General features: G+C 38.6%; 1 protein-coding gene across 1 annotated transcript in view; it reads right to left on the bottom strand.

Moving 5' to 3' along the window:
- Positions 1-5,921: 5,921 nt before the first annotated feature.
- The window catches only part of slc4a5b (solute carrier family 4 member 5b), a 73,979-nt gene continuing 51,992 nt past the window's right edge, over positions 5,922-27,908 (bottom strand). Inside the window, exons 17-25 of the mRNA XM_056466871.1 lie at positions 27,398-27,511; positions 22,849-23,010; positions 21,233-21,411; positions 19,160-19,232; positions 17,629-17,697; positions 13,511-13,684; positions 11,469-11,630; positions 6,187-6,276; positions 5,922-6,060 (exon numbers count right to left, since the gene is read on the bottom strand). Coding sequence (XP_056322846.1) covers positions 6,037-6,060; positions 6,187-6,276; positions 11,469-11,630; positions 13,511-13,684; positions 17,629-17,697; positions 19,160-19,232; positions 21,233-21,411; positions 22,849-23,010; positions 27,398-27,511 — 1,047 coding nt within the window. The 3' untranslated portion in view covers positions 5,922-6,036. The remainder of the gene's footprint in view (positions 6,061-6,186; positions 6,277-11,468; positions 11,631-13,510; positions 13,685-17,628; positions 17,698-19,159; positions 19,233-21,232; positions 21,412-22,848; positions 23,011-27,397; positions 27,512-27,908) is intronic.

The following is a 27,908-nucleotide window of genomic DNA, read 5'->3' as shown; positions in this document are numbered from 1 at the left end:
CATCGTCAACTCTGTTATAGTCAACTTTTATTGTCAACTCTGATTTCATCAACTCGGTTACTGTCATCTTTGTAATTATCAACTTTGTTTTTGTCAACTGTTATCGTCAACTGTTATCGTCAACTCTGATTTCATCAACTGTTATCGTCAACTCTGATTTCATCAATTGTTATCGTCAACTCTGATTTCGTCAACTGTTATCATCAACTGATTTTATCAACTCTGTTACTATTACTGTAACTCTGTTTTCATTTGCTCCGGTATCGTTAACTTTGATTTAATCAACTCTGTTATCGTCAGCACTGTTAGTTAATTCTGTTATCGTCAACTCTGATTTTTTCAACTCCTACTATCAACTCTGTTTTCGTCAATCCTGATTTCGTCAGCTCTGTTATCGTCAACTCTGATTTCATCAACTCCGTTACTATTAACTCTGTTTTCGTCAATTCTGATTTTGTCAGCTCTGTTATCATCAACTCTGGTACTGTCAATTCTATTAGTCAACTCTGATTTTGTCAACTGTTACTGTCAGCTCTGTTATCATCGACATTGATTTCGTCAATTATGATTTCTTCAACTCTGTTACTGTCAACTGCTATCGTCAACTCTGATTTTGTCAACTCTATTATTGTCAATTCTGTTTTAAAAAGTTTAACAATAAGTTTAACAACAGTTAGTAACAGAATCAAACGTTTCCTATATCACATTTAAACATTTTGCATTATTTTACATCAAATGTTATCGTCAACTCTGACTTTGTCAACTCTGATACTGTCAACTTTGATTTCATCAATTCTGTTATCCTCAACTCTTTTACCATCAATTCTGTCATCGTCAACTCTGTTAGTCAACTTTGATTTCATCAACTCGGTTACTGTCATCTATGTAATTAACAACTCTGTTATCGCCAACTTTGATTTTTGTCAACAGTTACTGTCAATTCTGTTATCGTCAACTCTGACTTATTCAACTCTGATTTCATCATCTCTGTTTTCGTCAGTCCTGATTTTGTCAGGTCTGTTATCGTCAGCTTTGATTTCATCAACTCTGTTATCGTAAGCTCTGTTACTCCCAATTCTATTATCATCAACTCTGATTTTGTCAACTCTTACTATCAACTCTGTTTTTGTCAATTCTGATTTCTTCAGCTCTGTTATCATCAACTCTGATTTCATCAAATCGGTTATTATTAACTCTGTTTTCATCAATTCTGAATTTGTCAGCTCTGTTATCGTCAACTCTGGTTTTGTCAACTCTGGTACTGTCAATTCTATTATCGTCAACTCTGTTATCATCAACATTGATTTCATTAATTCTGATTTCGTCAACGCTGTTACTGTCAACTGTTATCATCAACTCTGATTTCGTCAACTCTGTTATCGTCAATTCTGTTACTGTTTTAAAAAGTTTAACAATAAGTTAAACAACAATTTGTAACAGAATCAAAATGTAAACATTTTACATTATTTTACATGAATAATTGATTCAGTTAAATGTAAATCATTCCAGTTTAAAGGAAATGAATGGAAAATGCTTAAAAATGTACCCGCAATTCTAAAATGAGTCTCACTCTCACACACACACACACACGTCACTCTACTGTTCTTGAATAATAATAATCATAATAATAATAACAATATTCAGCAGGTTAGTGTAACTGCATTCAGTCATTTTTCTTTTTGCTAGCTTTACGATTATTTAAAGAGTCTGTAAATTATTAAAGCTCAGATCAATGTTAAGTTTAGTGGCCAGTAGCCGTGTAATAATCAGCATAATGTACATCCAGCCGGTGGTTATTCCAGAATAAAGCCCTCAGTCCCATACAGCAGCTGCTGATAAACCTGTCAGGCTTTGTTCTGCTGGATGTACTTTATCACTCACTTTAACTCCATCCTTTCTTATTTCTGTCTTTGCAGTTTATCTAAACGACAGTGCGTGAGCTCAGCAGTGCGGCCGTCTGTGGTGTGGTTTATTTCAGTGTAGTTTGTCAGCATTAATCATGAACCGGCGTCTGCTCAGTGTGTGTTTGCGTCACTGAAGAATATCTGGCATCCGTGAGTCTGGTGTGTTTGCAGACGTGCATCACTGAGGAATATCTGGCATCCGTGACTCTCGTGTGTTTGGGAAAGAGCCAGAGATGGAGATCAGATCAGATCCGGCCCAAAGCAGCAGCACAAACGGGGATTAAAGAGACAGTTCAGACACAAATGAGTTTCTTTCTTCTGTTGAACACTAATAGACAGACTAGAGAATTCTGGGAAAAAAACAGTCATTGACAAATCTTTTTTCAAAACTGTTCAGATTTTTGGCCGGAAAAAAGTATTTAAATCTATTATAATATTAATATGATTAAAAAAATGTATATTAATAGCAATAGTGGGAGTGTCACAGTGGCGCAGTGGGTAGCACGATCGCCTCACAGCAAGAAGGTTGCTGGGTCAGTTGGCGTTTCTGTGTGGAGTTTGCATGTTCTCCCTGTGTTGGCGTGGGTTTCCTCTGGGTGCTCCGGTTTCCCCCACAGTCCAAACACATGCGTTACAGGGGAATTGATTAACTAAATATGCCGTAGTGTATGAGTGTGTGTGTGAATGAGTGTGTATGGGTGTTTCCCAGTACTGGGATGTGGCTGGAAGGGCATTCGCTGCATAAAACATATGCTGGATAAGTTGGCGGTTCATTCTGCTGTGGCAACCTCTGATTAATAAAGGGACTAAGCCGAAAAGAAAATGAAAGAATGAATAATAACAGTATTTTAGGATGCTTTGTTCAAACATTGCTCAGAAAACAGTGAAAGTTTAAATAATATGTGCACAATTATTTTTAATGTGCTTGCCAATATTTCCCAAGTGCTGTTAAACAGAGCAAGGACATTTTTCAAAGTATTTGCTATCTATACAACCCAGGCTCATTCTGAATACGTACCTCTATATACATTTCTGGAGAGCGCCAAATCGTCCCAGGAGCTACGTTTTTTTTTTTTTTGTTGCAGTTTTTGTTTTCACGAATTCGCCAGAGGGCGCTGTGTGTGTGTTTTCAGAGATTTCTCTCGCAAGTGCCATTCGTGCCTGCTGTTCTCATGTAAATCCACTAGAGGCCGCTGTGTACACGCTTTCAGATCTCAGATTTCTCTCGCAAGTGCCATTCGTGCGTGCTGTTCTCACGTAAATCCACCAGAGGCTGCTGTCGACTAACTGACCGATCCCCCACCCACCCCGTTCCCTAAACCCAACTGATAGTGTTCTCAAAATCACAGATTGACCCAACCACTGCCTTCCCTTAACCCAACCGATAGCATTTTTAAAAGCACAGATTGACCCAATCACCGCCTTCCCTTAACCCAACCGATAGCATTTTTAAAATCACAGATTGACCCAATCACCGCCTTCCCTTAATCCAACCGATAGCATTTTTAAAATCACAGATTGACCCAATCACTGCCTTCCCCAAACCCAACTTTTAAAAGCATTGATTGACCCGGCCACCGCCTTCCCTAAACCCAACTGACAATGTTTTTGAAAGCACAGATTGACTCAATCACCACCTTCCCTTAACCCAACCGATAGCGTTTTCAAAAGCACAGATTGACCCAATCACTGCCTTCCCTTAACCCAACCGATAGCATTTTTAAAAGCACAGATTGACCCAATCACCGCCTTCCCTTAACCCAACCGATAGTGTTTTCAAACGCAGTCCAGAAAAAGAAAAGCCCTTGCAGCTGCCTGTTTTTTTTACCACGTTTTCAGATTTTACCACGTTCTCACCCTGTTATTTACTTGTTTATTTTTTTTTTTGGTATTTGTTTTTGTCGTACCCGTTTTCTGGAACCGTCCTTCGCCAGACTCGAACCCCATTGTCAGGGTCAACTCCACTCCGCCGTCCAAGTCCGCCAATGTACGCAGAGAGCTACTGGACAAACTGGTAACAGCGGTAAAGCCGTCCACAGGGAGGTAAGCGGTCAGCTGGTAGTGCGAAAAGAAATGGTGTCGTATCGTTCATTTTAAAGATGAAAAGCAGCCATACGTAGCTCTGGCTACATGATTCATGTTCTCCAGAAATGTATACGGAGGTACGTTTTTATAATAACTATATATATAATTGTAACTATATATATATATTATTTCTCATTTTTCCTATAATCGTATTATAATATTGAATAAAACAAATATTAGTCCCATTTTATATTAAGTTGCCTCAATTACTTGGTATTTTCATTTAAAATTAGAGAGTCCCAAACTAGAGCCTGCAGCCAAAGTTGGCCAATGTTAACATTTGATTTGGCCCATCGTCCCATCTGAGGAGAGAATGGGCGATTATCTTTGACAGAGATCGTCATTTCGAAATGTAATGAAAATGAAACATTTAGTTTGTTTGTTTTGTCATTTGTTTTATCTAAATGAATCTGATTTTTAAAAATGTAAATAACGTCACTCGAAGAACAGAGGACAATGCACAAGACAGTCCGCACTGACATGCATTGTGTTGATGGTTATTAACGGGATTCTTTATGTTTTTACTGTATAAGTTAATTATATATATTTTTTACATATACTGGATTTGTTAACATAATTTAAAGCAATGGTGGTGCAGTGGGTAGCATGTTCACCTCACAGCAAGAAGGTCACTGGTTCGGGCCTGTTGGGTCAGTGTGGAGTTTGCATGTTCTCCCCGTGTTGGTGTGGGTTTCCTCCGGGTGCTCCGGTTTCCCTCACAGTCCAAACACATGCGGTACAGGTGAATTGGGTAGGCTAAATGTGAATGAGTGTGTATGGGTGTTTCCCAGAGATGGGTTGCAGCTGGAAGTGCATCTGCTGCGTAAAAGATGTGCTGGATAAGTTGGCGGTTCATTCCGCTGTGGCGAACCCTAATTAATAAAGGCACTAAGCCGAAAAGAAAATGAATGAATGAATTTAAAGCCATGTTTTGTACTTATTTTTAAACATTAGGTGATAAATTCTGAAATTATTCATGCAAACTTTAATGTAAAACAGTTTGGTATTTTTACCTTCGGCCCACAGAACTCAATCAAGTTTAGTCTTTGCCCCTTCATGAGAAAAAAATTGAGCACTCCTGATTTAAATGAATCATTTAGCACTGTCTTTCTCAACCATGTTCCTGGGGGACCACCAGCTCTGCACAATTCCCATGTCTCTTTAATCAAACACACCTGATTTAGATCATCAGCTCATCAGCAGAGACTGAAAGACCTGTAATGGGTGTGACAGACGAAAGGAGACATCCAGAACATAAAGTACTGGTGGTCCTCCAGGAACGTGGTTGAGAAACACTGATTTAGCACAATGCACTTATTATGTTCATACATGTTTTTACATTGTACTAATATTTGAAAATGATCCACCCAAAACCTTACTTTAACCCAAACCTAACCCTACCCATACCACCAAACCTGTCCTCAACCTTAGCCTTCGCAAACTTCAGGAGCACCAGAAGTGTCATTCATTCATTCATTTCATTCGGCTTAATCCCTTTATTAATCAGGGGTCGCCACAGTGGAATGAACCACCAACTATTCCAGCATATGTTTTACAACCCAGTACTGGGAAACACCCATACACACTCATTCTCACACACACACACACACACTAATACACTACGGCCAGTTTAGTTGATCAGTTCCCCTATAGCGCGTGTGTTTGGACTGTGGGAGCACCCGGAGGAAACCCACGCCAACACAGGGAGAACATGCAAACTCCTCACAGAAACGCCAACTGACCCAACTGAGACTCGAACTAGCAACCTTCTTGCTGCGAGGCCACTTTGCTACCCACTGCGCCACCATGCCACCTACCACCAGACGTGTCCAGCACAATACGAACACAATAAATACACTGTACCTGTTTTATGATGTGGTTAGATAATACTATGGAAGTCAATGGCTGTTTTGCTCCAGCATTCTTCAGAACATCTTCCTCTGTGTTCAACAGAAAGTCAAACGGGTCTGTTAGAAGTGAGTGAATAATGAGCGCATGTGGATTTGAGTGTGAACTGCCCCTTTAAGTGTTCAGCTGATGGAGACGCTCACTGGTGTGTGTTCTGCTCCGACTGTAAGAGAATAAAGGATGACACTTCTGCTCAAACACACACACTTATATTAGAAGTGACACTTCTGTTAACACACACACACACACACACATATATATATATAAGAGAGGAGGAATGAATACATACGGGTGTGTGTGAAGCATGAGGAGGGTTTGATGAAGGGTTGAGAAGCTCCAGAGGAATCTTCAGGGAGGAGGAGTCTACAGCACACACACACTGACAGAACACACACATACATACACACAGAGAGACAGACACATAGAGCGACACAAACACAGGCACATAAAATGACACGCACACACACAGACGCATAGAGCAACACAAACACAGATTCATACACAGAAACAGAGAGACACATAGACATACACACACACACACACACACAAACAGACACATACAGACAGTCATACACACAAGTAAACACAAACACACAGAGACACGCACAAAGAGAAACACACACACATACACACACACACACACACACACAAACACAGATACACTAGGGTTTCTGTTCAGCAAGACATCATTAAGTTAATTACAGACAATCTCTTTAAACACACACATGATCCTGACTTCATGCTTGTGAACGGTGCAGTGTGTAAAGCTACAAACACTTCATTCCAGATAAATGTGGATCTCTGGATCTCTCTAATCATCAAACTATCCTGATAAACATGACTGTTAGGAAATACTGATGATAATAATAATAATAGATGAAGATTACAGTGATGCGGAGAGCACGTGAGGAGAAACACACACACACACACACACACACTGATAGCAGAATAAATATAATACAGTGCCTGTTCAGCAACACTGTGGAATTAAAGCAGAAGAGATGACAGGTGAAATGAGAGCACAGAAGCTCAGATGATGATCAGGGGCGTATTAGAGAAACTTTCTCATTTCAGTTCTTCACTTATGAGACGTTAAATCGGACTTCTCCTACCAACAAATTCATATTAAAGAACCGAATGCTAATATTATTTGGGATTTTTATCTTAAAGAGCCTCGATTCTGCATGATTAAAGGTCATATTTTGGTTTTGGGGGTCTCCAGCATCAGGCTGATGTGCATCCAAGGCCAAAAAACACTTTGATGGTCTTATAATCTGCATTTATTTTGATCTAATTATCCCAATGACTCCCATGTGATGTGTTCAGTGATTCAATTGTTCCCAAACCACTCCTTAGCACGAGGCTAATCTGCGCTGATTGGTCCGATGACTCAGTCTGTAGTGATTGGTTGACTGCGATCAGCGCAAGACGGAGAGAAACGCCCACCATGGCTATGAAGTAGCACAGAGTATGTGTGAGCCCAATACAGGAATGCAATAAAGCAATGCAGTTAAAGACCAGCATATACTCAACTCTTAACCCTAACCCCAATAATAACAGCGATATACATTCAGTATTAATCAAGCGGCAACCTCCCGCTCTCCCTCGGGAAGCCAATACGGAAGTAACTAAAACTGCAATTCATCAAAATTCATCGTATTTTTGTGTTGTTTTATGTGGCTTTACACAGTCAGCTGCCTTTTGGACTTATTTCTTACAATAATCAGATGATATGGGATGCTGTGTGCACTTAATTATGCTCACAAACCATTCAAGTGGCCTCCGTTTCCCATGTGAGTAAAGTTATATACTTATACACCATCTCTATAAATGTGTGTGTTTTATTTATGATCATTTATCATTAATATTTTATTTAGACCCGTAAAGCACTCCAGAATGTGCCAGATTGATTAGCTGTAGGCTCTAGAACAGTCATCTGAAGCGTTATCATACAGTGTTATGCTGGATTTCATCAATAGTCTTGTATTTACTAACACACACTATATCTGAAGTGTTTGGAAGTAATTTGCATTTTCCTCCTGTAGAAAAACGTCATAAGAGCAATGTTTAGTGGCTCACTGTATTACTACAGTGTTTTTGAAAGCCTAAATGCTTTATTGATATAGTGTACAGCCAAGCACATGTGGTCAGAACACAAACGAGTCGCAGGTAATGAAGTATCAAGCGTTTCTCCCAAAGTAAAGTCTGTCTGCCAGGTCTAAGCAAAGTGCCAGCAGGTGTCTGTAGCTCCGCCCACTCTCCGCCTCTTTGCCCTTGTTTGGTATCCCGCCGTGGGTGCGATGACGCGTGAACAAAATGGCGACGGTTGGCCGCGCCTACTTGTAGCTTCTTTTGCACTCTTCAGAAACCTATGGGTGACGTCACGGGTACTACGTCCATATATTTTACAGTCTATGGTATTAATCCACACAGTGGCAAAAGTTGAACTATTTAGAAAATTGACCGCACCGCGCGTGAGGAACAGCTGACGGTGGCCATAACAAAGGCAAACAGCACAGGATCGCCAGTTCAGAAATGCATTTAAATCACTAAAGAAAGAAGCACGCGTTGTGTTTTTTAACATGGTTTTGGACGCGATACGTGAACAGCCTCATACAGATTTAACCTGAGAGTTACAGTACAAGCACTGATCTATAATAGATACAAGATTACAAGCCATATGGAGCGATTACAACTTACAACAATTATATTTTGCAAACTACAGAAAACGAGGCAACCATTTTAATCACACGTACATGTTACGATCCGGAAGAAGAAGAAACTGGTCCATTTGAACAGGAACAGTTACTGACAAAGTCCCTGTCAAAGTCTGATAAAGTCCCATAGTCTCTGCTGCTCCTTCCTTTATTAGCGAACAGCCGGCGAATCCTGCGTTGCAGGGTAGGGTATTGTTTTAATCTTTAGAAAAATTGCTTTGATGCATGCGCAAGGGGTGGGTGGGTGGGATAGGGGTTTGCTGGGGGTAGGTGCGTGCGAACTGAAGAGCGAGGAGCGGGTATGAAGACGGTTGCGCGTTGGGTTCGGTGCGCATGGGGACTGAACCAAAAAGCTAGCCGGACTGTACCAAAAATCTGTGGAGCGTGACGGGGGGGAGGGGCTATGTGGTGGGAGAGTCGGGGGGTGGATTTCCGGGAGTTTTCCGGGAGACAGAACAATATGGGAGTTGGGCGGGAGATGGGTCTGAAATATGGGAGACTCCTGAGAAAAATGGGAGTGATGGCAGGTATGCCTGTGATCCCCCGCGCTCTGCTAGTGTCTGAAGGAAAAGGTGCTTTTTACTGGAACCGGCACTACATATTGTGATGTACCGTGTCGATGTCGACACGTTCAGGCAAAAGATCCGAACCCAAAACGATTCATTAATTTGAGTCTTCTTGAATCAATATTTTTAAGCATGGCGGATTTTCAGATTTAGCCCATAATTATTAATAGTTATTTTTTATTCCATGGTCTGTTGAAATCCTTGATTCTGATTGGCTGGAGGGTGTGCATTATTTTCGTAGAAACGCACAGGTAGTTCCAGTCAGTTTTGATCACAGTTCGGAAGAAATGCGCTTCTCCCAAATGTTTATAATTACCATGGCAACTCGCATATGCTGCACAGGAAACCGATGAGGACTGCTAATGGCGGACAGGAATTCGCAAAATTAGGAAAATGCTCATAAATTACGCCACAAAATCAAGTCTTAAGAGTTTTTCATGCGAGAATATAGTTATTATAAAGTCAAATCGGCAGTTTAGGTATAAGGATAGCACGTCTTAAAAATGTTGGAAGCTCCAGGCGGTCAGCGGCAGCTCCCTGAACGCCCCACCCCACCCCCTCACCCTGAGCAAAGCTTTATATCAGCCAGACCATCTTAGGACCTGCGGTTGGATCTAATCTCTAGCATCTCTGTTGTTAAAACGTGATATATAATTAATTTTTGGTGTATCTAATGGTCAGTCTTTGGACTTTTGAACCTATTATTTGTTCTCAGCTGTATTTTTTGGCAGATCGCAGAGATTTACATTTACATTTAGTCCTTTAGCAGACACTTTTATCCAAAGCGACTTACAAATGAGGACAAGGAAGCAATTTACACAACTATAAGAGCAGCAGTGAGTTTATTCCATAGAGTAAGTGCTGTAGGCAAGTTTCAGGTGTGTAAAGTCTAAGAAGCAAAGCATTAGTAATGTTTTTGAGAGAGTACAGTTAGTGGTATAGCCAGAGAGGCAGTTAAGATTAGGAAGGAAAGTGGAGACTAAACAGTTGAGTTTTTAGTGGTTTCTTGAAGACAGCAAGTGACTCTGCTGTTCTGATGTAGTTAGGGAGTAACTGATGAGTTTCATGATGAATTTATGACCGTAAATAATGTAATATTACACTGATCCTGCATGTTTGGCTGATTGCTTTTGTTTTAAAGAAGATAAATAAAGCAGAATGTTCTCCTACCTGTCCTGAAATGTTTTTTTCTTCTGCAGAATTTCCCTACATGTTTCACAGCAAAGATTTCTGAAATGGGCTTTGGCTGCTTTCTCTTTAATGCAACTCATGTGCTCTTCAACGGGTTTTTCATAAGATACAGCTTTGTGAATGTTTTATTTGATGTGTATAGACTTGTATAGATTAATGTGTTATAATAATCGTAACGTTATTCTACTTACAGCAGTGATCGCCGTCTTTTTGTTAGATCAATTCCATGAGATCAGTTTGCCTAACCTAATACTTTGATTCGAAAGAGGCATAATAACATGATCTGTTTACCTTAGATGTTCAAAAACATTTGTTAAAGGGATTTTATAAAAACAGCATCATGTGTGACTGGACATGTCTTACTTGTCCACCTGTGATTGGATTGATGAAATCGCATCTTAATATTAGCAGGTATAACAGCACGGACATGCTCTCACTCTCTCTCCCCGTCTGTCAGCCTGTCAGGGCAGATTCAGTGGAGGAACTAGAAAATATAATATGTAAAAACTGACAAAAATTCAGACAAATTTTGCGTTGCATAGAGCAAAACTATTTTAAACTTACGCCTACCCTAGCAAATGACCATGGAACAAGCGGAGGCAACCACGTTCCACTGCGCGTCGTATGGCCCCTCGCCTTCACGTCGTGCATTAAAATCCTTTAACGCACGGCAAGCCGTTGATTATCCCTTACTTAAATGTTTTTAATGTTGAATGTTTATTTGAATGTACAATTCACACTATTAACAAACCATTAGGTAAGACGTTAAGCTCAATAAACCTCTAATTAGCTGCTTATTAATAGTTAGTAAGGCAGTAGTTGGGTTTAGTATTGGGTAGGATTAGTGATGTAAAATACGATCATACTTTATAACTACTAATAAACAGTTCATATTGTAATATTAGGCAGGTAATAAGCCTGTAGTAAAGTGTTATTGGACTTTTGGTCAAGTTAGGATGCTTCTATGCGTGTCCCACCTTCTCATCGCAGCTACTGTATAACAACATTACACTCAGGAAAAGCTGTTGTCCTAAATATGGTCCTAACTGAGATGTTTCTGTAATACGCCCCCTGATCTACAGATGTGCAGTCTGTACCTCCTCATCACTGTTGTGCTCATCCGTCTTGCTTTTCTTCTTCTTCTTCTCGTCTTCTTTCTTCTTCTTGTCTTTATCGGGCAGAATGTCGTCCAGCCAGGCCAGGTCATGCTGAGAGAAGATCAGATCCAGAGCTTTCCTCACCACCATCAGGCCCAGGATCTGCCCAGATTAACACACACGATTACAGGACTAATATTCTGACATTCAGCCATGGGTCATCCACATTAAACAAAATACTATGGTACTTTATAGTAAATATACTGTAGTGTATTTGAACCATGCTATTGTAAAGAATTAGTCTGTTGTGAAGATTCTTTTGTTGCTATGACAAAATTAATATATATAGTAATTGATCTGGTGTGACGATTCTATAGTTGCTATGGTAACAACAATTATAGTAATTGATTACTGAGGTGATCCTATAGTTGTTATGGTTACGCAAAAACTATAGTAATTGATCTGTTGTGACGATTCTACAGTTGCTATGGTAGCACAACAACTATGGTAAATAATTTGTTGTGGTGATTCCACAGTTGCTATGGTAACACCACATCTTTAGTAATTAATCTGTTGTGGTGAATCTACAGTTGCTATAGTAACACAACAACTAAAGTAATTGATCTGTCATGGTGATTCTATAGTTGCCATGGTAAGACAACAAATATAGTAATTTGTTCTGTTGTTATGATTCTATTGTTGCCACGGTAACAAAAACAATAGTGGTTGATCTGTTGTGGTGATTCTACAGTTGCTATAGTAACAACAACTATAATAACTGATCTGCTGTGGCGATTCTACAGTTGCTATGGTAACACAGCAACTATAGCAATTAATCTACTGTGGCGATTCTATAGTTGCTATGGTAACACACCAAATATAGCAATTGATCTGTTGTGATGATTCTATAGTTGCTATGGTAACACAACAATAGCAATTAATCTACTGTGACGATTCTATAGTTGCTATGGTAACACACCAAATTTATTAATTATTCTGTTTTGATATTGTCCAATTGCTATGGTAACACAGCAACTATAGTGATTGATCGGTTGCAGTGATTCTACAGTTGCTATGGTAACACAGCAACTATAGTAATTAATTTATTGTGGCGATTTTATAGTTGCTAAGGTAACACACTAAATATAGTAATTAATCTGTTGTGGTGATTCTGCAGTTGCTATGGTAACACAACAACTAAAGTATTTGATCTGTCATGACGATTCTATAGTTGCCATGGTAACACAACAACTATAGTGATTGATCGGTTGCAGTGATTCTACAGTTGCTATGGTAACACAGCAACTATAGTAATTAATTTATTGTGGTGATTCTATAGTTGCTAAGGTAACACACCAAATATAGTAATTAATCTGTTGTGGTGATTCTGCAGTTGCTATGGTAACACAACAACTAAAGTATTTGATCTGTCATGACGATTCTATAGTTGCCATGGTAAGACAACAACTATAGTAATTGATCTGTTGTTATGATTCTATTGTTGCCACGGTAACAAAAACAATAGTGGTTGATCTGTTGTGGTGATTCTACAGTTGCTATAGTAACAACAACTATAATAACTGATCTGCTGTGGCGATTCTACAGTTGCTATGGTAACACAGCAACTATAGCAATTAATCTACTGTGGCGATTCTATAGTTGCTATGGTAACACACCAAATACAGCAATTGATCTGTTGTGATGATTCTACAGTTGCTATGGTAATACAACAACAATAGCAATTAATCTACTGTGACGATTCTATAGTTGCTATGGTAACACACCAAATTTATTAATTAATCTGTTTTGATATTGTCCAATTGCTATGGTAACACAGCAAGTATAGTGATTGATCGGTTGCAGTGATTCTACAGTTGCTATGGTAACACAGCAACTACAGTAGTTAATTTATTGTGGCGATTCTATAGTTGCTATGGTAACACACCAAATATAGTAATTGATCTGTTGTGGTGATTTTACAGTTGCTATGGTAACACAATAACTATAGAAATTAATATATGCGAATATCCATATATTCTCACCATGACAGGGAAGACGATGGCGGCGACGGTGGACTTGAGTATCCAGAGCACAGCCAGACAGATGATCTGCAGCAGGGTGAACAGGTGAACGCGTCGCAGCGGGACGTGCCGCAGAAACACAAAATCTGGCTGGTGTTTGGCAGGCATCAGGTACAGCTTAATCCTCTCCCAAAACTGAAGACACAGAGAACACACATGCTCAGATCTAGCTGAATGAGGGCCAGGTCACACCAAGCAGGATAATGATATAAATATAGGGATACATAGATCAGTGTCCTCACACACAGACGAACACTAATGATGAGTTTAATTGTAGATTCAGCTTTGAATTAGTCATTATCTCTTGTGGCCAGCAGGTGTCCTCAGTGTGCATCTGAGCACACTGTTGATCTGCTGACTGGACTCAATCTGATCAAACAGTCCATAAAGCAACCGCAGTCAGTTCTCCAGCATTTCACACACAAACACTCAATCCAGCTCTGAATTCCTGACATACTTTTATTTTTACGCTTCAATTCGCCAGCATGACTTATTCTTCCATCTATTTTTTTAAAATCCTTATTTCCCATGGTATAGCCCAGGGGTCACCAATATCGGTCCTGGAGGGCCGGTGTCCCTGCAGGGTTTAGCTCCAACTTGCCTCAACACACCTGGCTGGGTGTTTCAAGTATACCTAGTAAGACCTTGTTAGCTCATTCAGGTGTGTTTGATTAGGGCTGGAGCTAAAATCTGCAGGACACCGGCCCTCCAGAAACAGGTACCAGGTGACCCCTGGTATAGCCAATAGTTTCCGTCATAGTGTTCTGTTCACTCTGATCAACTATAATTACTACAAAGCCCTGAACGCAACGGCTCATTCTGAAAACGCACCTCTACAGACGTTTCTGGAGACTGTGAAATACATCCCGGCGGCACGTTTTTCAGCAGTTTTTGTTTTCGTGAATGCACAAAATGGCCGCTGTGTACGCTTTTTGAGATCTCAAATTTCCCTCGCGAGTGCCATTCACGCCTGCTGTTCTCACGTAAACCCACCAGAGGCCGCTGTTGACTGACTTTATAATTTCTCTTTTTTTTTTTTAGGGGTTTTCATCTTTATTATATGGGAAAGTAGAGAGTAGTGACAGGAAAGCATGGGGAGCAGAGAGAGGGGAAGGATCAGCATAGGACCGCGAGGCGGGAATTGAACTCGGGTCGCCGTGAGCACTGGAGTGCATGAGTCGACACACTAACCACTACACCACTGGCGCAGACTGTTGACTGACTTTTTGATTGACTGAGTGAACGATTGGCTGCCCCACCCTCCCCCTTCCCTAAACCCAACCAACACGTTTCAAAAGCAATCCAGAAAAAGGAAAGCCTTGTTTTATTTTTTGAATTCTGTTTTTGTCTTCTCTTCACCGGACTCAGACGATCCTGGTCAACTCCTCTCTGCGTCTCAAGTCCGCCAACGTACATGGCATGCTTACGGGACAAACTCGCTGCAGCCGGTGTCATAAGAAATTAGGTCCCCCCCTGCAATCGAGTCCGCTTAGGACCCCAATGGTTCGTCTGCGTTGAATGCCAGAACAAAAACTATTCTACGTATCCACAGTACAATTATAATCATATTTGGTGCTTTTTATAGTCTTGACATTTTAACGAGACTAATCATATTCGTGGCATTATTATCAGTAACTACACGTTAAAGATATGCAGTTAAAATAATTGAAACGTTTGCAAACATTAAATTATGTCTTTTTGATGTTTTTATGTATTTAAATGTGACATTAGATATTAACATAAGAACTGGTTTATTTTCTAAAATAAAAGCTTTACACATGCCTTTAGTTGTACATTAGTATACGAAATACATCATTTAAAATAGTTTAATGTCATTATAACGCTCTTTTAAACGACATAAATTTAAATGAGATTTCACTGCATTTATATATATATATATATATTAATCAGGCGCTACAAACTATACCTATTACAACTTCAGTGAACCAATAGGATCCTAGGTGGACCCAATTGTCTGGGGAGACACGATTTCTCATGACACCAGAAATGCTGTCCATTAGGAGGTAAGAGGTCAGCTGGTAGGCGTGAAAGAGAACGGCGTCACACTGCCCCATAGCGTTCGGTTTAAAAAACGAAATGCAGCCATACGTACCTCTGGCTACGTAATTTGCGGTCTCCAGAAACATCTGTAGGGCTACGTTTTCAGAATGAGCCTGTGTTGCCTGAATGGCGCCCAGCCCAGTATTTGAGGGAGGTCCTGGTGTATTACAGCCCCTCAAATCCATTAATGAATTAATTCTGGATAATTGATTATTACCAGAATATCAAAATCAACTGTAGGCGGGAAATCTTACTCATATCTGGCACCTAAACGCTGAAAGAGCCTTCCTAGCACAGTTCTGGAAGCAGACACACACTGTCAGTTTAAAACTAGGTTAAAGACACATCTCTCTGCATTAGCATACACAAATCCTCTAAACCCTCTCAACCTTTTTCACTATTGTCAGCATTTTCAAAATATATATATATCATTTTATTTAAATTTAATTATATATAAAACTAAAACTATATATATATATATATATATATATATATATATATACACATTTAAAAACATACACAGATTGAAAGAGCATCACAGGACAACAGGCAGATTGCAAAAGACCAGCTTGTGCTTTAAACTGGCCTGACTGAATATCTACTATTAAATATCTACTATTCACAAATATACAGACGAATGTAAAATACAGTGAAACACTCTAAATCTGTTGAAACGTGTTGATCTGATGGCGGCTGAGTTTGCAGCTGAATATTATTGGGAGTTTGCGGACAGGAACAGTGAACAGCTCCGCGTCTGAAGCTCATATGCAGGTTTATTTTACATTCTATAGCAGAAACAGCATTGAGCCTCGCTTGATCCTCCTGTAGGGGGCGCACATCCATTATTAAACACTCACAGGACACTAATTTGAACAACTCTGCTGATATATTAAATAGTCCACACAAAAATACACACTGAGAGACTTTCACTTCACGCATAGTTTGTGAATGAACAGACTTTCGTGTACTAGAGGCGATCATGAGGCTGTTTTTGCGTAATCAATCAGAGAACAGGAGAAAGTGCACTACTTCCATCATTTTATATAGCATATTAATAATGAAATCCAAAAATTATAGTATAATATTAAGAGTTAATTTTGAGTTATATTGGGGTCCACCTGCAGGATCACTGAGGCCTACTAATGGGCTGCGGCCCACCTGTTGAGAATCCCTGCTCTAAAGGATTGTTAGTGCGCATTATTTAGGGCTACCGGAGCCAGGAACACCTCCCAAAAGACATTAACATTTGAATGGCATCTGCACTTATGTTAGTCTGTTTTTCATTATCTCAAGGTCTCCATAATCCTGGACCAGGCCCGTATCCTCAGCTGTGGTGGTCATAGAGGAGTGAAGAGCATGAGACTGATTCCTGAAAGACCCCAGTGACAGACGAGTCCTCGCATTGATCCTGAAGGACCAGCCTGAACACCAGCCGGTGACCCACTCGCACCTGCAGCTTCTCCACGATGGATGTCCAGCGCTCTCCAGCCTCCGGCGCCTAGACTGCAGCTCTGCACAAGAAGTGTGGCCAGAGGAGAAATGGTGGTGCCCAACTGAGCCTGGTTTTGTCTCCAGGTTTCTCTCCTTCACTTTGGTCAGTTGGTGAAGTTTGTTCCTCCACTGTCACTACTGGCTGTCTTGGTTTTGGGACTTGTGGAGCTGCGCATTGATGGATTTGCTCTTCAGTGTTTGGACTTTCAGCAGTGAATATTAAACCAAACTGAACTAAACCGAACGATACTCTGAAAACTGGACTGACACTGATTTAGTTTACTAGAACTTCAATGTTCAGCTGCTGCCACACAATCTACACTGTAGAAGCGCTGGAGAAATAAAGATGAACTGAACTGAATAAAACAACACTGAATATATATAAACGAAACACAAATGTGTTCAGATAATAAAACCTAAAAACAGAACAATGAATCAAACAAAACATTTACAGCAAAATTAAAATAGCATCAAAATAAAAATGCCAAACTGTAATATCCTTGGAGAGAGTTTCTGCATGCCTGTACCTGAATGCCATGAAGAGAAGCAACGCCCATGTAGAGGAATACTCCATACAGCACAGGCATCGGGATGAACTGTGCACACACACACACACACACACTTAACATTACATCTGATTCTCAGTTGCACGACTGCAAAAATAAATACTAGATTACTGAAATATTTATTAATACGGCAACTGATTCACTACAGCAGTGCTCACTAACCCAGAATACACACACACACACAGACACACACACACACACACACACACACACACACACAAAGGTTTCTGTTCAGAAATATGACATTAAGCCAATTACAAAATAATTTATTTACTAAATATATCTAAATATACACTGTAAAAATGCAGGATTCCACACAAGTGATTCATGTTGACCCAACACAAATTAAGTTAAATTAACACTTTTAACAAATTTATGTGGATTGAACTTAAAAAAATTAAGTTGTCCCAATGAAATGTCAAGAATTGTGTTGTTTCAGCTCATTTTAAATACATAGGTTGAATTATCAAAAAATATACATATTTTTAAGTGTGTTTGATACTCAATTACATTATAACTTAAGGGGGCTAATAATGTTGACCTTAAAATGGTTTTAAAAGAAAGAGTCCATTATGGAGTTATTGATAATCTTAAGTTTTACAAGTTTTCGTCAATTGGTGAAGTTTTTTCCTCACCACTGGCTTGCTTGGTTTGGGACTTGTGGAGCTGCACATGGATGGATTTGCTCTTCAGTGTTTGGACTTTCAGCAGTGAAAATTAAACCACACTGAACTGAACTAAACTGAACCAACACTGAACACTAGACTAGACTTCTAGACTGACTACTAGAACTATGTTAAGCTGCGTTGACACAATCTACACTGTAAAAAAAGCGATATAAAAATAAACATGAATTGAATTGAACAATACATGGCAACCATTTCTTGATCACCTGGACCAACATAATGCAGATTCTGAGCAGTAGTGTAATGCTTAATATGTTCACTGCCCCTACTGACTGCCTCTTTGTACATTTATTAAAACCGTTTATTTACTCTAATTGTTTTTCATAATAACTTAAACTGTTTTTTTAAAATATTTTTTTATTTTAATTATTATTATGATTATTTTCTTTGTATTATCATTCTTTTCATGTATATTTTTATTGTTGTTGTGTTGTTTGATTATTAATGAAAAATATAAAAACTGTTAAAAAATGGCTTTAAAACAATTAAAAACTGCTTTTATTCTAGCCGAAATAAAACAAATAATACTTTCTGCAGAAGAAAAAATATTATAGGAAATACTGTGAAAAATTCCTGAATCTGTTCAACATTATTTGGGAAATATTTGAAGAAGAACATTTACAGGAGGGTGAATAATTCTGACTTCAACTGTGCTTACTTGAGATCAAAATACTACCCAATCAAGACTCGAGACCACAATCCCACAATGTTATAAAGCTAGAGCGAGGTTTGATGGATTGATCTAGTTTTGATCGATTATTGTTATAAAAATAATCGAGTATCAAAAATAATTGAGTTTTGATCACCTGCAGAATGGGCGCCATGAAGACGGATACTCCGGTGAGGACGAACACTAGAGTTCCTGTGAGTCTCTGTTCTCTGTCAAATAAACACAAACATCAGCAGAAACGCACAAGAGTAAAGCAGAGAAACTGTGCTTCATCTTTTTTTGTCAAAACAACAACATAACGCTAAAATAAATCCATGCAAAAATGTTGCAAATATGCTAAAACACTGAACAAAAATACCAAACTTAATAAATATTTAATAAATAACATATATATTCTAATATAACTATACCCCTAATTAAAAATAGAAAATATACATATTAAAACAAAATAAAATGTGAAGTTTAAATGCAATAAGAATATTAGCATAAAAATTATTATGCATCACCCAAAATATTAGCATGTATTTTGTGCCATCAATTTTTATTTTAGAACTTTTATTTTGGTATATATGACGATGATAATGATGAGGATGATGATCATACACTTTTACATGTAGCGAAATTGGACCCCTCTGACCATACACAAACATCGCACATTTCAGGGGAAGACAGAGGGGGAAAAAGCCCCTCTCAGACTATCCTTGAAGTAGGGCAGTGTGAGATCAAGGGAAAAAAAGCCACAGCAACAAACACATAGACATAGATATAACATCGCAACAGGGGAGAGGAACAGGGGATGTGGATATAGCCCGATAAAGGCGGCAGCCATCTGGTCCTGCAGCCAGGCAGTGCTGGTCACAGACCCGCCTACCCACACCGGGGGTGATAAGCATACAAAGGAAGATACCAAAATAAAACTTTAAAAATAAAATTAGCTTGTACAAAATACCAATATTGTGGGGGAGTCACACATAAAAACAAAATAAGAAAATTGTCCGTAATTTAAGATATTGATACGCCAATATTGTGCACTATGGCATTATTTCTGAAATAAGGAGAACATAAAGGAGGGGAGACTTCCTTCCTTTAAAGTAATGTCAGTAGAGACATAATAAAACATGCACTTTATTCTTCATGCTAAATATCTGTATTTAATTAGAATATTTGTCTAGAATATTTGATCACATCACCCCAATTTTATCCTCCTTACACTGGCTGCCTGTTAAGTTTCGCATTGAATTTAAAATATTGCTTCTTACATACGAAGCTTTAAATAATCTAGCTCCTGTTTATCTAACCAACCTTCTGTCTTCTGAATCCAATTCGCTTTTTAAGGTCTCAAACTCAGGGCTTCTGGTAGTACCTAGAATAGCAAAGTCGAGTAAAGGAGGTCGAGCCTTCTCATTTATAGCTCCTAAACTCTGGAATAGCCTTCCTGATAACGTCCGAGGCTCAGACACACTCTCCCAATTCAAAACTAGATTAAAGACCTATCTGTTCAGTAAAGCATACACTCAGTGCACTACTTAGCGGGCTCCCACACAGGTTCTGCATCTTGTTTATATACACTATGAACAGCAGCTACACTAATTATTCTCTTTATTCTCCATTTCCACCTGGGGATACTCTTCCCGAGGCCCTCAGACTATGCAGAGTCACTGATTCGATCCAAGGCCAGCGACGAGATGATCCCAAGGTTTCCATAATCCTGGACCAGGCCGTATCCTGAGCAGCTACTGTGATGGTCATGGAAGAGTGGAGAACATGAGACTGATTCCTGTGACGCTCCAGAGACAGACGAGTCTTCGCTGAGGCCAGCTTCCAGCCTCCGCCACTGAGACTGCAGCTCTGCACAAGACGTTTGGCCAGCGGAGAAATTAAAATGGTCGTGCCCAACTGAGCCTGAGCCAACTGAACTTAAACACTGAAAACTGAACTACACTGTTCCTATTTACTGTGACCTTTTATGTGAAGCTGCTTTGACACAATCTACACTGTAAATGCGCTATACAAATACAGGGGAATTTAATTGAATTGAATTAATTTAAATTTGTTCGTTTATTTATATATGGAATTCACCCAGATGTGACTCTGCCAGAACACACAATTTTTTACTCATTAATATTAATATAGAGGAAACAAATCTAAAGCTGTTGAAAGTATTAGTCAGAGAAAGTTTAGTCAGTATTTTGCTGGTGTCTGGACTCACCGCACTCCCAGGAACTGCGGCTGTTCCCCTGGAGCGCTGGACTCGCTCTCCATCTTCAGAGAGTCGATGTGTGCGATGGAAATCACCGTTGCTGCCACGTACCATGGTAAACCCATAAAGGAGCAGACGGCCATGAGGACGCCAACCCAGAACAGGTCCAGATGATAACCACAGCCTTTCTGCTCCGCAAACATGCAGGAATATCATCACCAGTTTACAGATCACAATACAGACTTTAAATCTCACAATTCTGAGTTTATTCGCAATTCTGAGTTTACGTTTCGCAATTCTGACTTTACGTTTCGCAATTCTGAGTTTACATCTCGCAATTCTGACTTTACGTTTCGCAATTCTGACTTTACGTTTCACAATTCTGACTGTACGTTTCGCAATTCTGAGTTTACATCTCGCAATTCTGAGTTTACGTTTCACAAATCTGACTGTATGTTTCGCAATTCTGACTTCATGTCTCACAATTCTGACTTTACGTTTCACAATTCTGACTGTACGTTTCGCAATTCTGAGTTTACGTTTCGCAATTCTGACTTTACGTTTCGCAATTCTGAGTTTACATCTCGCAATTCTGACTTTACGTTTCGCAATTCTGACTTTACGTTTCACAATTCTGACTGTACGTTTCGCAATTCTGAGTTTACATCTCGCAATTCTGAGTTTACGTTTCACAAATCTGACTGTATGTTTCGCAATTCTGACTTCATGTCTCACAATTCTGACTTTACGTTTCACAATTCTGACTGTACGTTTCGCAATTCTGAGTTTACGTTTCGCAATTCTAACTGTACGTTTCGCAATTCTGAGTTTACGTTTTGCAATTCTGACTTTACGTTTCGCAAAGCTGACTTTACGTTTCGCAATTCTGACTGTACGTTTCGCAAATCTGAGTTTACGTTTCGCAATTCTGACTTTACGTTTCGCAATTCTGAGTTTACATCTCGCAATTCTGACTTTACGTTTCGCAATTCTGACTTTACGTTTCACAATTCTGACTGTACGTTTCGCAATTCTGAGTTTACATCTCGCAATTCTGAGTTTACGTTTCACATATCTGACTGTATGTTTCGCAATTCTGACTTCATGTCTCACAATTCTGACTGTACGTTTCGCAATTCTTAGTTTACGTTTCGCAATTCTGACTGTACGTTTCGCAATTCTGAGTTTACGTTTCGCAATTCTAACTGTACGTTTCGCAATTCTGAGTTTACGTTTCGCAATTCTAACTGTACGTTTCGCAATTCTGACTTTACGTTTCGCAATGCTGACTTTACGTTTCGCAATTCTGACTGTACGTTTCGCAAATCTGAGTTTACGTTTCGCAATTCTGACTTAACGTTTCGCAATTCTGAGTTTACATCTGACAATTCTGAATTTACATTTCACAATTCTGACTTTACGTCTCGCAATTCTGAGTTTGTTTCACAATTCTGAGTTTACGTCTCACAATTCTAAGTTTACGTTTTGCAACCCTGTATATATATATATATATATATATATATATATATAATTTTTTTTATATATTTTATATATATATTTTTGTATATATATATATATATATATATATATATACAAAATCTAACAGCAGCTGTGTGACTGAGCACCTTGAGTTTGTTCTCCTTGCGGTTGACGATGACGGCGGTGATCTGCTGATCCATGAAAATGAGGATGGTGACCAGCAGAGCAGGAACAAAACTGGCCAAACACATCCACCATGGGTTCCTGCCCATCGGCATCACGATCCAGCCACGGTCAGGACGTGTCGGCTGAACACACACACGCGAATACATGGCACACAAACACAGACATTTACACAGGACATACAAATGCATGACACATAAACACACACACACATACACATACAGACATTTACACACAACACACAAATGCAAAACACAAACACAAATGCATGACACACAAACACACACAACACAAATGCATGACACACAAACACAAATGCATGACACACAAACACACAACACAAATGCATAACACAAACACAAATGCATGACACACAAACACACAACACACAAATGCATTACACAAACAAATGCATGACACACAAACACACAACACAAATGCATGACACAAACACGCACACATAGATATTTTCACACAACACACAAATGCATGACACACAAACACACAACACAAATGCATGACACACAAACACACAACACAAATGCATGACACACAAACACACAACACAAATGCATGACACACAAACACAAATGCATGACACAAACACGCACACATAGATATTTTCACACAACACACAAATGCATGACACACAAACACATGCAACACAAATGCATGACACACACAGACACACACACAGATGTATATATATATATATATACACACACACAGTATGTACAAATGCATGACACACACAGACACACACACAGGTGTATATATATATACACACACACAGTATGTACAAATGCATGACACACACCCAAATGCATCACACACAAACACAGAACACACAAATTCATGACACAAACAGACACACACACACAGAACATACAAATGCATGAAACACACACACATTTGCACACACATACACATGGCATGCAGAACACACACACACATATATACATAGATATATATAGACAAATAAACACATTCACGTAGATACACACACACACACACGCACACGCACACGCACACACACACACAGATGTCAGTACAGCAATATCCAGTGGTAGTCACATGTATAATACACACAGTTCATTCTCCAGCAGTGTGTATGAATGTGATGATTGTGTAATATTAGTACAGAATCAGATCAGATCAGTGTTACAGCAGCACGTACCTTAAACTCGGTTGGCACAATCAGTTTGGGTGTTTTAAGTCCCATAAACATATCGAGACCAACAAAAGTCATGATAGATGTGAAGATTGCAAAATCACTGATGAGTTTCCGAAGCTGCACGATTATAGAGAACAGAAAGACAGAGATGCAGAAAAACACACTAATAAACTAGAGAAGAAGAGCAAACGGACAACACTGATGCCTTCAAGCCCTTCTGTGGGTCAAAAATATGACTTGGTGTGTTTGTTTTTCAAATATACGACATGATTTTAGCTCTTCAGGTAGTTTTACACTGAGTGTTAACTGTGCAGTTTTATTAGCGCACACTGTTGGTCTTAAAAAGAACAATTAATCAGGGGAATCCACTGATATAAACAGTTTAATCTGTTAATCTTTAATCCAAATCTGACCATGTGCTTCTCTGATTGGGTGAAATATGTTTAGCCACGCCCATTCAACTGTTATTTAGCTGAGATTGAAAAATAAGAGGAGGAGCTTAAACATAAACCACGCCCCCCTTCTTAGTAATCTATCATAGATATTTACATTAGATGTCTCCTACGCTGTTGCTGTCTATTGGAAGGAATGCGTCAATAGAACCGCCATTTTAGTACAGGGTAGCGCTCCTTTGAAATGAATGCGGGACCAAGGTGCAGTGGAGGACTGTGGTCATCCAGAGCCAGAGATATACACATATATATACATATATCTATGATCTGGAGTTTTCCCGGTGGTCAGTATTGCAGATATATAATTACGAAAATTATAATTGTACATCACTTTTCTAAATTGATGGATCAGTGACCGCATGGGCACTGCCGACGAAGAGTGTATGTTTGAGTGCATGGAAATGTATTATCCTCCCTCCCTGTTAAATTTGATCTAATCCGTGTCCTGAAACACCCCTCCTCTCCTCTTTCACTTCTCATTCTAACAGAGGGAGCGATTCGCTTGTGAATGAATCTCCGTTTTGAATGACTCATGTGAACTATATCCCAGCATCTCAATGTGCATAATATCCACTTTTCTGATCTAAACAGTATATAACATTGATAATATTCAATAATTTATGGTGGACGCTACTTCACTTAGCCGACAATTTTACAAGACTTTAGCACAAAAGTTCGTAACATGTTCGTCACCTATGAAATGTTCTGTCCTTGTGCTTTGTTTTTCTTTGTTTGCTCATTACTACACCCGTACACAAGTCCAGCATCTTCACATTGGCTTTAGTCTTGACTAGTGCGTTTGAATGACTTGTGTTCTGGGAGCACTGTATAAATGTGGCGGCGCTATTGACGCATGCTCAGGGTTCGTATGCGATATCTAGTGTATACATCTATGGTAATCCATCAGTTGGAAATACTAAAATAAAAGTCTACACAACTTCCTGTTCACAAGGACTTTAAATATAATAATTACACTGTTAAAATTAATTTCCTGTATTTAATATAGTACAATAATTATTTTATTTTTATTTGATCCATCAGTGTATTTTATGTCCTGTGAAAACACAGCTTGAAAGGTGTACTTAATACTAATACAAAATGTCACACTTCATATTGATCAAATATTATTTTTATTTACACACAGCAAAGATTTTGACTTTTTTTTTGTCACATACTTATATTTTACAATAAAGATTTACAGTTGTATCTTATGATTAAAATAAATAGGTTTCCACCACATTTTGGTAGTCAGGATTTTTACAATAATAATAATAATAATCAGTTGATGGATGATGATGATTTTGATAATAATTATAATAATAATAATAATAATAATAATAATAATAATATTAATAATGATAATAATAATAATTATTATTAGTATTATTATTATATATAAAATAATGATACATAAATAAATTATATATATTAAATGATTCTAAAATATATTTATTAATAATATTTCATTATTACCAAATCATAGTTGTCAGGGTTTTTAGTTATAATAATTAAATAAATGAATAAATTAACTATAATATCTAATATACTATTAATATATAAACTTATTATCTATCATCATTATTATTTATTCATTCATTTCTTTTCGGCTTAGTCCCTTTATTATTAAGGGGTCACCGCAGCGGAATGAACCGCCAACTTATCCAGCATATGTTTTATGCAGCAGATGCCCTTCCAGCTGCAACCCAGTACAGGGAAACACCCATACACTCTCACATTCACACACACACATACACTACGGCCAGTTTAGTTCATCAGTTCCCCTATAGCGCATGTGTTTGGACTGTGGGGGAAACCGGAGCACCCGGAGGAAACCCACGCCAACACGGTCGTGCTACTCACTGCGCCACCGTGACACCCTTATAATAATAATAATAATAATAAAATATAAAATAATGATACATAAATAAATGATATATATTAAATAATGCAATTTTTTTTTATTATTAATAATATTTAATTATTCCAAAATCTTAGTAGCCAGGGTTTTTACAGTTATCATAAATAAATAAATAAATAAATAAATAATAAAAAATATAAACTATAATAAATAATATACAAGTGATATAATATACTATTAATATATAAACTGATTATTTATCATTATTATTATTATTATTATTAATGTTATTAGTCGTAGTAGCATTATATAAATAAAATAATAAATAATGATTAAAAATATTAATCAATAATATTTCATTATTACCACATTTTATTAGTCAGGATTTCTACAGTTATAATAAATAAATAAACATAATTTTAATACAGTAAAACATATATTTAAACATTTCATTTATTATTAATATTATTTTATTATAAGTGCTTCATTCATTTTCTTTCAGCTTAGTCCCTTTATTTATCAGTGGTCACCACAGCGGAATGAACCACCAACTAATCCAGCATATGTTTTACACAGCGAATGCCCTTCTAGTTGCAACCCAGTACTGGGAAACACCCACACACACTCATTCACACACACACTCATACACTACGGCCAATTTAGTTAATCAATTCCCCTATAGCGCATGTGTTTGGACTGTGGGGGAAACCGGAGCACCCGGAGGAACCCACACCAACATGGGGAGAACATGCAAACTCCACACAAAAATACCAACTGTACCAGCCGGGGCTCGAATCAGCGACCATCTTGCTGTGAGATGATTGTGCTACCCACTGCGCTACCATGCTGCCCTCATTATTATTCAGATAGTTTAATTCAATCATTTTCATACACGGATTAGCATAGCATGTGTGTTTAGCATGACTGTCCTAATGCGTGACTTGAAGGCATCGTTTAATGTTATAACAGTGGATGATTAGCACAGCTTTGCAGTGTTTCAGACAGACGCAGGACTCGACGCTGCAGACCTTGATCTGGGTGGGAACATGCAGTTTGGGCGTATCCAGCGCCATCACATAATCCGCTGCACAGAACACCAGGATGGAGATGATGATGGCAAAATCTGCTATCAGCGCACGGCACTTGGGGGAGAAAAACACAAGCAGGAGACCAATGGAGGAAAGCACAACATGCATGAGGACAGGACAGGACAGGACAGGACAGGGCTCCAAACACACACTAAAGTGACTATACAGATATTATATGGAATATTACACTGCAGTAAATAGGTTTCTTACTTAGAGTTTGTGTCTTGTTTCTAGTCCAAATATCTAAAAGTTCTTAAACCAAGAAGCTTTTTCTAGACAAGCAATAAATATGGTCTTGTTTTCAGAAATAATGAGTCAAAATTAAGTGAGTTTTACTTTAAAGGTGCAGTATGTAAGTTTGACACCCAGTGGTTGAATTAGGTATTGCACACAATTGACGACATCAACAGCAGTGTGCCTGACTATCGAGGCTAAATGCTGATGCACTGTT

The sequence above is a fragment of the Danio aesculapii genome, chromosome 10, assembly GCF_903798145.1.
Source record: "Danio aesculapii chromosome 10, fDanAes4.1, whole genome shotgun sequence".
NCBI lineage: Eukaryota > Metazoa > Chordata > Actinopteri > Cypriniformes > Danionidae > Danio > Danio aesculapii.
Note: the sequence above shows the minus strand (reverse complement) of the source record. Positions and strands in the feature narration are given on the sequence as shown.